The 12,206-nt window shown below is 36.1% G+C and overlaps 1 protein-coding gene across 1 annotated transcript in view; it reads right to left on the reverse strand.

The window, feature by feature from the left end:
• Positions 1 to 12,206, reverse strand: part of WDR35 (WD repeat domain 35) — a 60,857-nt gene that overhangs the window by 6,767 nt on the left and 41,884 nt on the right. Inside the window, exons 17-22 of the mRNA XM_068564128.1 lie at positions 9,251 to 9,331; positions 4,855 to 4,991; positions 4,335 to 4,538; positions 3,330 to 3,476; positions 2,588 to 2,720; positions 459 to 569 (exon numbers count right to left, since the gene is read on the reverse strand). Of these exons, the coding sequence (XP_068420229.1) occupies positions 459 to 569; positions 2,588 to 2,720; positions 3,330 to 3,476; positions 4,335 to 4,538; positions 4,855 to 4,991; positions 9,251 to 9,331 (813 nt within the window). The remainder of the gene's footprint in view (positions 1 to 458; positions 570 to 2,587; positions 2,721 to 3,329; positions 3,477 to 4,334; positions 4,539 to 4,854; positions 4,992 to 9,250; positions 9,332 to 12,206) is intronic.

The raw sequence follows: 12,206 nt of genomic DNA on the forward strand, positions 1-12,206 counted from the left end.
ATTTCAACAGTTCTGCATTTTAATTTTAGTTAAATTCCAGCTCTTAAAAATATCAAATATGTGTTTTCTATAAGGGGAAAGGAAAATAGATTTGCCAAAATAAATACTGATAAAGTAACTCAATTCCTTCCTCTTGCAATGACCATTAACTGGTCCTTGTTTGGAAACAAAACCCAACCCTAATAAAATGCAGAAAATTATGAAATTACTTCCAGACAAAAACTTGCCAGACTAAAAGCACAGGGTTTGTTCAGGTTCCCATACTGAGTTAGTTATGAGCGGGTCACCCTTAATGGTAGCATTTCAAGAGGTAAATGCAAATTCCAGCATTTTCTCAGTCCTCAACTAAGTAAGAGACTATCTGGCTCCTTTCACAAAATCCATCTCAAGCTCTCCAACCCTTACTGGCAACAGTCTTTAAAGCATCTCTATGGTGACTTTAATTTTCAGTTCCTTACTCGGTTGAGATGTACACAGGTATCCACTGCTGCCTTTGGTTGATTACATTTCAAAAACGCAGTCACTGCTTGTTCACACATTCCAGCTCTCACAAACATTTGTGCTATTTCCTGTGGACAAAATAATACTATCGGATCTCAGAGAACAAGGAAATCACTTATATTTTAACTTATAAAACTCCATAGGGACAAAGGAATATTAAATTTTCTGGTGGCTATAGTAATTTTTCTTTTAAATGGACGTAGGCGCCGGGGCTACAAACCAGAAGAGACGCTAAAACATCACCTCCTATAAAATCTGTGCTTCACTGGCTCACAGCACGGATCTGATTTTCAACCGGGTTCTGAAGATACTGCACTCTTACCTTCTCTCAGTGCAGTAGCTAGTTTACAGAAATACCGAGCTCCAAAACAAACCCCACGCTAGTAAGTAGAAAAAACCCTTTAAGGCAATTGATGTTATACTCAATGTCAATCATTAATTAGAGGCTTAAGGGAAACCTGACACTCACAGGGCTCTCAAATACCTCTATAAAGCAATGCCCCAGACAAGTTGGCCATTCATCAGTTCAGGAGGCTGGACCAAAAACAGAGGAGAACCACAACAACCACCGATCACACCCCTTGGGCTGTACTTGCCGTCTTCAGAATATCACTTTTTTTTCTTTCTTAATATCTAATTGGTCAGAGTTTTCTCTCCCCATCCCTACTCCTAAAATATTTTGGGATATATCATAAAAGTACAATTCTGTACCCAACTATCTTTTTCAAAGTAATGCTTATATTTTCCTGATTATAAAGTAATACATTCTTATGGTAAAGAAAAATTAGAAAATATGAAAAAATAAAGGTACATATAATCTTATTCCCATAGGAAACCTCTCTCTATATTCTGGTGTAATTTCCTAATATCTGTGTCCTATGAATATATATGTATATGTGAGTTTGTGAATATATTGTAATCATATTATATATAGTTTTGTATCCTGTGTTCCTCACTTAAATATTTTGTACATTTTCCCATATTATTAAAAAATCCTCCAAAACTTGATTTAAAATTTGCAGTACTACTGAAAATTTTTAATTATTTAATTATTATAGCTATAATTACTTAGTACTTAATCGGTAATATTACTGTTCTGGATACCGTACAGCAACATTTTTTTCTGCGTCATCAGACACACCTAACAGATGACAGTATAATGTCAGATACACAGTCCCTAATCCCAGGGTTGTAAGTAATTTCAGTTTTCCTACTCAAGTAAACATATAAGATTGAGAATAAGGGTGTGTAAAAATGCCATTATTACAGGGATAATTGCTCTAATTCACAATAGAGAAAAGAACTGAATTAACAGAATTCTATACTCATCTATTTAGTAACCGACAAAATTTTGTAGCAGAACCCACAACTGATATATGTCCAGACCCTGCAGTTGAGAGCTACTAGCTCTCCAGGTCTTGTACAACTCAGTGATTTACCTTTCAGATAAAACAAATAAAATACAAGCTCACTTACACTATTCAACAATTAATTTAAAGAGCCTTAAAAAGAAAATTTAGAACAAAGTTATAGAGAACTCTGCGTTTAGCTTCTCTTTTTTTCAACATTAAATCCTTTATTGTTAATATAACCTAATAAAAGTCAAGCTATCTTGACTTTTATCGCTAATATAACCTAATAAAAGTTTATTGTGAACCTAATAAAAGTTTAAGCTATCTTAAACTTTTCTTATAGCAAATTTCAAACATACATACGCACACACTACTCCCCAGACCCACCTCAAATCATTTTGAAGCGAATCTCTGACAACACGTCATTTCATCTGTAAACGTTTCATGTGTTCAGCTAATTTTTTAAAGCAAGTTTACAAAACTGACAAGCCTACACAAGACTGCGATAATGTTAAAATAGTAGGAATATGACTGATTTCTTCCTCTCCAGTTTCAAGCATTCTGCAATACTGGTAAATTGTTTTAATAACTAAAGCATCATTCCATGCCTAAGAAACTGTAAAGTTTTAGTTAATTTTTAATTTTCTATATTGCAGAGGACATTTCCAGACTATGACATAAAAACCTTATAAAGTAACCTAACCACTCCAAAAACTGAAATTTATAATACCTACTGGAAGCAACTTGTGGTTTTCTGGAAGTGAATTGGCAAGATTCTCCAATCCCTCATAATCCTCTAACATATAATAACACTCAGCTAAGCGTTCCTGGTTCCGGCCTTGTACATAATATTGTACAGCATTCAACCTATGGAAAGAAAAAAAAACCTTTTAAAACTAATGTGAATCTCCTCATAAATAAGCACTTTTACTAAAAATGTTCTTCCGTTAGAATGCCAGCACTAGTATTACTCTAATCATCTTTAGTTACAGAATGTCTTTGAAGCATATAAATTGAAAAAAAAAAACAAAACTAAAGACTGCATAGCATATTTTAGTTACAACATTCTTTGAATGTTCTTAAGAAATATGTTTTAATCTGATATACAGTTGTATTTCCAAACACTGACATAAATAAATAAGCATACTGATCAAAATAACTTAAGAATAAAAGTCAACGATTTCTGAAAATAATCAATAGTAACAAAAGAAGATATAAACTGTGGCCTCAAACAGTAGAAAGCTACCTGGAACTACGGTATAAGTCTTCTGGGTTTTGAAACTCCAAAGTCTTACAGCGCTTACCTGACAGCTTGAAGGATCTCTTGCTCCTCAGTGTGAATCCAGAGCTATGTGAATTTTGGGATCTGGAAGGATGGTCTTCATTTCCCTAGCATTATTTCATAGGGAAGTACTCAGGCAGTTACAATTTTAAGTGCCAAATGAATTGATGAGGGGGTCCAGATAGGTTACCTACCACTTTTGCCGATCAGCAAAGTAGTCTCCGATGGCATTGTGGGCTTGTTCAAGGAGACTGTCATCCGCATCACCAGATCCAGTTTTCAGGAGCTGGAGTACTCGAAACCAATCTCCCAACTTCAGCCGGAGGCCAATAGCCAGATCTCTACAAAAAATGACATTCATTCATTCATTCAACAAGTATCTATCAAGCGCCTACTATGTGCTAGATTCAATTCTAGGGTACTGAGAATACACAACAGTGAAGAGACAGATAAGGTAACGCCAAACATTTTAGAAATTTAGCCTGACCAGGTAAGAGGCAATGGAGAGAACCTGCAAAAGGAAAAAGGAAACAATTTCCTGCCTCTTATTTTCCTAGACTTTCAATTTACTTGGCAAAATAATGATTTAAATAATAATCACTTCTTTTCATCAATTTCTTAAGACATAATCAGACTTATTTCATGTTTGGTTTTATATTTCTTTTCAGGGCTTGAGTTGTATTAGCAACCTCCTGAAAGTACAAATAATAAAAATTAGATATAATGTTCACAGCTGAAATGAAGTTCATACAGTATTTTATATAAATAAAAATGAAATATAAAGAATAAAACTCAATCCCTAAATACCTTTGATTTTTATTTCATGCTCCTTGACAACTGAAAATTAAATAATGGCCTAAACCAAAAAAGAGAACCCAAATAATGAGTGGTGTAATAAATGATAAAGCTTCCAGTCTTTGCAGTCATATGAATTTTTTTCCTACCAAGTGAAAAAAGTCTCCCATGGCCAGTCATTAATATTACATAAAAACAGAGAAGAAAGCTGCCCCCAAATTACAAAGCATAAATTAATGAAGGTCATGTAGACTATCTAGGTTGTAATCCAAACTGAAATTATTTTCTGAAAGAGATGGTATGATACATTTAGTCTATTTTACAATCCTCGTTTGTGAAAACAAACAAAAAAAAAAATCGCAAATTCTGGAAGTAGTCCGGATGCCTGCACCTTTATCACTTACCTTCTGTCCATATCGAGATACATCCTTTCAGCCTCTTCGAACCTGCCAAAGTAGGCAGCCACTTCCGCCTGCTTCATGGACTCACTCTGCAGGTTACCCAGGCGCTTCACAAACTTAATGCCTTGGTAATCTTTGCAGCGCACAAACGCTTGCTCTGCAGTGTGCAAATCCAGTTTCTGAAGACCTGCTTCAGCCAGTAGGCGCCTTTATTAAAAAGAGAAACAGAAAAGCCGATGGCGAATTACGGATAAACAAGTCTTGAATCAGAATTCAATTATTACACCTATTGTTTCTAGTGAAACATGGTGGAAAGTGATTATTTTAACACATTTATACGTTTCATATAATATTATGCTTATGTTGAATACTTCCGAATCTAAAATAAATTTCTATATTTTAAAAAGAAGAATAAGAACAGAAGCCTATTCCCATCAGGAGCCTAGTACGAGAGCAGGGGACGACAGAGCTGAGACTTTACACCTGAAAATTTGAGAGGTTTTATTTATTTATTTTTAAATACCAAAGTCGGGGGTGTGGATTATCCTCTATGAACTGAGATGCATCCTCAATTCCAACCTTCTCAATCAGTGCTCGGCTATCTCTCAGGGACCGAATCTCAAAGTTAATGATATAATCCTTGTTTGGATATTCTGGATTCTAAAAGTAAAGATGAAAAGAAAGAAATTCAAATAGTTGCCTTTAGAGTATGTATTTCTTTTTTACAGTAAAAACAGCAAACAAATAAACAACTGCATCATATTATGAGCAAAACTGGGAAAAAGAGAAATTGCCATGTGTGGGTCTTTTGAATTATCTGGAAAACACCCACAGTCCACAAGTGAAGTCCCTCCTGAGGCAATCAGGGGAAAAGAGGACAGTCGTCAAAGGGGTCCCTTACAATTATGCAGCCTTGTTTCCCTGGGCTCAAAATGTCTTTCCCCAGGAGCTACTCTCTTCCCATCCCAAGTGCCGCCAGCCTCCACTGGAGCAGAAAACACCATGTGCAGGACCTCTACCCCTCACTCCTTAATCTACTCTTTTTTTCTATTATTGAAAAAAAAAATTATAAACAGCAGTTGCTCTGAGGGTGGGTATGGACAGATTTACTGGGAAGAGGCATGAGGGAACTTTCTAGCATGATAGTAATGTTCTGTATCTTGACAGGGGTTTGAACTGCACAACTGTATGCATCTGTCATAACTCACTGGCTGGTACACTTAAGATCTGTGCATTTCATTGCATGCAAATTTTATTCCAAGTGAAAGAAAACTATAAGCAAATACTGAACTTGAATTAGTGAACTTTAATGATATGCATGCTAAAGTATATATGTACTAACTCTGAAATATATTAAAAAACAGGACTGATTAATGGGCAGATGGAGAGATGGACAGAAATATGACACAGCAAGTACAGTAAAATGCTAAACAGAATTTAAGTGCTGCCCACATGCTGTTGGGCAGCAGACAAATTTTTTTTTAAAAAAAAGAAAAAGGGCTGGTTTTCATCACTACTTTCCTTTTATAATTTAGCAGCCTGACAAAGAAAAAAAAAATTTTGAAGGCCAGTCTTGCAGGAAAGAACTAGCTAACAGCCAGAGAAAGAAAACAAACAGTTATAACGAACTCACCGATATTCTACATATTTCTAAGTAATGAAAAAGTGAAGCATACAAGAAAATTAGAGCCCCCATGTGTAAAAGAGTAATGGCTCCCATGGACCAGAGTTCTCTGAAAAGGTTAACTGAGCCACACACACCCCTTCCCCACCCTGCAACTGAACCCCTGTATCTAGAAACTGAAAAGTTCTTAGGGAACTACCGTACAAAGTAGGATGGAAAGAGTATGAGGTTTGGACTCAAACAGTCCTTAGCTCAAATCCTAATTCCATCCCTTGCTGGTTATGTGGCAGCTCTTTCTAGAACCTGCCCTACCCCACTCCCTACCCACCCAGGAAGCCAGGGCCATCTTCCCCAAATATAAACCTAATCATATCATTCTCCTGCCTTACTCTGCCACCGACTCCAGGATCAAGTCCAAACTCCACAGCAAGGCATATGAGGTCACTTATGACCTGGGCCCCCTACCCCATTACCTCTCCCCGGCCTCATTTCTGCCAGCACTACAGTTACACACACCAGCTTTGAAGCCAGACAGCTTGGAGTCAAATCATGCTTTTGCCTACTGCTAACCGGGTATCACTGGCAAATCAGCTTATTTCTCCAAGCCTCAGATTCTTCCTCTGAAAAAATGGCATAGTAATCAAACTTACTGCCTAGCATTGGGAGGATTAAGTGAGATAACACATATCAAACACTGAGCACAATGCCTAGCCGTGTTATTCACATTATTCACAGTCTCAGAACTGACCCAATGCTCTCTTGCTTCAGACCTTTGAAGAGATACACCTACTGACTGAACCACAGCACCCCTGCCCCTCTTCCAGTTGCTGAAGTTCTTGTCTATCTCCCCAACTCCTCTACTTGAAGCCAGGAACTGTCTTACTGGCTCTCAATAAATATTTGCTGAGTCAATGAACAGATGAACTTTGGGTAAATCATTTTCAGCCACTAAGAGCCTTCCTCACCTAAAAATGAGGTCTGTGTAATATCTACCAGGTACAGCTGTAATCACAAACAAACATCTCATACAAAGGAAATTTAGTGAACGTTAATTCCCATCCTTTTCCTTCTGCACTCCTTCTTCTCTAGTCCTCCAAGAAATTTCTCATGTTATTTCTTTTTCCTATTTTACTGAAATATAATTGGCATGTAACATTGTATTAGTTTTAGGTGTACAACACTCATGTTGTTTCTTAAAACTGTATGCTTGAAGGAATCCACAGTTCAGCTAAATATTTCCTGGGTCAACAAGACCTCAGAGGGAACTAAGGTATGACAATATTCTTTTCTCTATGGCTTTGCATGTAGTAAGTCAGACAGATAACAAAATTGTCACAGAGAACCTGGGTTTCCCTCACAGGTTAACAACGCCTGCCAGTAAACCGGGCAACAGTACTGTAGTTATTCTTTATCCTAGTATTAGACATGCATATAATGTGTATCAAGAATTTTAAAGTACATCTAACCAGTTTAAATATGTGTTTTAAAAAATTCTTCATAAAAGTCAATATAATCATCAGAGCAACACATCACAGGCATTTTTAAGCATTCCAGAATTTAAGGCAATCAGCAACTATGGAGCCTTTCTTGAAAAAAATTATAATAATGAAATCCAGCCAACTAAAAGGTTAATCAAAATTAAGAACTCATGTACAGAGAAAATGTAGAAAAAGACTGGTAATAGCTTTCATTTAAATATAAGACTACATATGTGGAAAATTAGGGTTACAAAACAAAATGTAAATGTTCTATATCTTGACAACATAAAAATAACAATGTGCCTAACAAAAAGAGGAGAGAAAGAGGGAGAAAATGTAAAAACACCGTCTTTTAGAGTGGACAATCAATACTATTAAAAATTAAGATGTAGTTTAAAAGCAATAACCTCTCGGTTTTTCAGTTTTTTCCTTAACCCAGAAAAACTGTATCATTTGTGGTGAAAAAAAATTAATGTTCTACAATTCCTTCAGATTCACTGTCACATTATTGAATTAAAATTAAACACTAAGCAAGTAGATTGTACAGTGATGCCATTTTTATAAAATTACTTCTGTTTATTTATCTAATCTATCAAATCTATCTTTCCACATACTGGTTACAGCTATAGGAATAATGTTCTGATGTTTATCTAACGTTAATCATTAAGAAACCTAGATTGTAACAGAACTTTAGACCTTCCTTTTTGACTTTGACTGCTGATAGCTTTTAAGCCTCACCCTTCCCCCTTCCCCTTCTGCCTCACATCTGGACAAGCTGATAAGAAAGCATAAGTGTTCCATCCTTTGGTGACACAGGAGTTTCAAACCACACATATCTCTACCTACCCATGGGAACCCTCACCCTAGGCCCACCCTCTAACTACCAAAAAAACCCAAGCCAGTCTCCTTTCCCTGCTCTCAAACCAATTTTGGAGCAGCTTGGGAAGCCTATCCTTTCTCCCCTAAAAACTCATTAAGTTTGTAAGAACTTTTTACACCCTTTTGGTGTATCTGTGGTGTCATCACTCTTTACATGCAAACCAAATTTTGGGTGGGGACCATTCCTGCTGCGGCAGGGTGGTCATGACACAGAAAACAACTGGTTCCCAATAAAAGAGCTGCAATTTACATGTCAAACCAAAATATGAAAACATGTTACAAAATGCAACTAACTTCTGGAAATTTAAAATCCACTATTCCAATTCCAAAAAACATATGTAGTACATGGAAAAATAAATATTTTGGATAAAAGGAAGGTAAACTTTCAATACATTCTTAGAGTAAAAACTTTTCAAAGAACGTTCAATGAAGGCCAAAGTAGGGATTCAAAAATTATCTGGAATTAGAAATAGATCATTTTATAAAAGCTTAAAAATAAAATAGGAGAACAGTGGACCCCCAAATAAAAAAGTTACTCAAATATCCTAGAACAAGAAAAAGACTAAAGAAAATTATCAAATATTTCTTCAGTATCTCTGTTATGAATATTAAAATATTGAAAACAACTAACTACCATTTATGAGCTCTTGGTCGTAGCACTGTGCTGTTTTCCACTCATTATCTTATAAAATAACAATCCTGTAAGATAGGTACTATTACTATCCACATTTTATAGAGGTAAAAACAGGCTCATAAACAGGAAAGGAAAAATGAAACTTTAAAAGATGAAGGAACCTGTCTAAAGGTTGTATAAGTGACAAAGCAGGGCTGGAACTCCTCAATGCATACTCCTAACCAGGACACTACACTGCCTGGTACAAAAACGAATCCCAGTCAAGCCAGCAACAGAAATATAATTGTTTTTTAATAAGAATTACCTTTAATATCTCATCCAAAAGAACAGATTTAATTTCTAAATCCTCAAAATTACAAATATATCCAGAAGTCTGAATGGGTTCCTTTAAAGACAAAAACAAATGTTATGTTTAACTGTACAAAATTTTCCTTCTTTACCATATCATGATTTTAACTTTTATTATCAAAATTTTCAGAACAACAAAAGAGAGAGAATGTCATTAACACCCATATACACATCATCTAAATAATTATTAACATTTTAGAAATATGCTTCAGTCAATTTTTTAGCTAAGGTATTTTAAAGTAAAGTAAATTTAGACATGACATTTCACCCCTAACTATTTCATATCTCTAAAACATAAGGATGTTCTCTTACATGGCCACATTACTATTATCACACCTTAACATAATCAGTATTAATTCCCTAATAGGATCCAGTATCAGTTCAAATTTTCTGAATTAATCCAAAAATGGTTTATACAGTTTGATCATTCTTATTCATTCCATGCAACATTAAATTTAATTCTTAATGAAATTGACAAACACTATATTTGTATCTAAGCACATATATCAAAGTCCCATACCATACTGAAAAGTATGTCCTCTGTTAACATTAAGCCGGAGGGCATCCTTGATAGATTCATTTCCTACGTAAGAAGATTTAATTTGCCAACATGGAAATACATGAGCCTGCTATATGTCTGTTTCTTGTCCTAGTGTTATACAGGCTTGTAGAAATAAAGTATGGTAAATGCATATTATAATGTAAAGTAGCTGTTCTAAATCCCTAGTAAAAGAAATACACTCCCAATATACTTAATACCTCCAAGAACACTGTAAAAAGAATAGGATAACGTTGTCTGATAATGAACATAACTCCAGAATGCAATTTTTTAAAATATGTGTGTGATGTCATAGTGAAATAGAAAGTAACCTAAATCCAAATGAAATATATCAAATTTATAACTCTGAAAGTTAGTGCTTCATATATAATAGAAACTACAAAAATTATTATCATGGGAAGACACTAAAAAGATGAAAATAAGAAGTAAATATTGAATCATATTTAGTTTGCGCTTAATATGTCTAAGTTTAATAATGAGGCTCTTGTAGGCACATTATATGTGTTTATTGGGTTTTTAAATGTATATTTTCTTTAAAAAGTAGAAATTGACTAAAATTATATGAGAAAATTTTATAAAATCCCTAAATTTCCTCAAAAAAATTATATTACCTATGGGCAAACAGTATGCTTTTATGAACAGAAAAAATCAGAATAAAATTTAATTCACAAAAAATCACATGTAATGAAATATTTCTTATAAATTATAGAGGCCTTTCATATACTTTATTTTGGTACTACATGTAAACTAAGTGTCCCCTTATAAAAAGGTTAATCACTAGAAAATTTTTTATTTTTAGCTAGATAATTTAACAAAGCAAGAGGGTCAAAAGATAAAGTCATAAAAGATGATCTGTGGATAAAAAATAATACCAAAAACAAAGAGAAAAGGAGAAATATGAGGATAAGGAGAGAGATCAGGCAGCACCAAGATGGCACAGGGAGACCCTGAGCTCAATTCCTCCCACAAACACACCAAAACTACACCTACATATAGAACAGCTCTCTGTGAGGATGACTTGAAGACTAGCAGAATGGCTCTTCTACAACCAAGGCTGTAGAAAGAAAAAACACACCAAGTCTGGTGGGAGGGGAGGGGAAGTGATCTAGCCGAGACTCACACCCCTAGTAGGCAACCCAGAGATGGAAGGGCTTATCACAAGCATGCGGGTCTTCCCTAAGGAGCAAGGGGTTCACACCCCACACTGAGCACCCCAGCCCTGGGGTCCAGCACTGGAAAGACAAGCTCCCTTGGCTGATTTTTAAAACCAGTGGGGCTTACCAGAGGGCTGTAAGAAACTGAGACTCTGCTCTTAAAGGGTGCAAGCACAGTCTTGCTTGCAGAGGCAGCAGACTGAAAAGTGCCTGGAACCCTGACCCACCTGCCAAGACTGCACCAGCACGGTCTCCCAGCCGGCACTGGGCTGCAGCTCTAGCACCCCCCACAGAGGTGGCAACCACCACTGCACCACGGGAGAAGACGCAACATGCACTGGGCCCTGGCTGTAGCCCTTCCGGCTCCAGCCCCACCTTCTGCCAAGGCAGCAGTCCCAGAAAGCCCCGGGAGAAGCCCCCACCTGTGCTGGGTTCCAGTTCTAGCCCCCTACTCCCCTCCCCAGCTCCAGCCCATCCCTCCAAGGCAACGGCCGCAGCACACCCTAGAAAAAGTCCCGGCCTACACTCACTTCAGAAGGAGCTCTCCCACCAAAGCCACTGGGCACACACAGACTGCATACAGATGTTCTCACATAAGGACACACCTTAAAGAATGGGATAGGTAATTGTTTCACCTAATTTCACAGAGACAAAAAGAGAAAGTAAAACAAAATGAGAAGATAGAGGAATATGTTCCAAATGAAAGAACAACATAAAATCCCAGGGAAAAACCCTCATGAAACAGAAACAAGTAATTTACCTGATAAAAGAGTTCAAAACAATGGCCTTAAGAGTGCTCACTGAACGTGGGAAAAGAACAGAGGAAGACGTGAGAACTTCAACAAAGAATTAGAAAATATGAAAAAGAACCAATCAGAACGGAAGAACGCAATAACTGAAATGAAAACTACAGGAGAAGGAATCAACAACAGATTAGATGATATAAAAGTATGTATGAACGACCTGGAAGACAGAATAGTGAAAATCACCAAGAAATAAGAAACTATATGAAGGGAAAAAAAATCTCACTGGTAAAGGCAAATATATAGTATAGGCAGTGGATCAATCACTTTAAAAAGCTAGTATGAAGGTTAAAAAATAAAACATTGTAAAATCAACTATACCTACAATAAACAGTTAAGGGATATACATAAATATGTAAAATATCCAAAACATAAAACGCAGGGGGTGAAAAAATG

This window comes from Eschrichtius robustus, chromosome 15, assembly GCF_028021215.1.
Source record: "Eschrichtius robustus isolate mEscRob2 chromosome 15, mEscRob2.pri, whole genome shotgun sequence".
NCBI lineage: Eukaryota > Metazoa > Chordata > Mammalia > Artiodactyla > Eschrichtiidae > Eschrichtius > Eschrichtius robustus.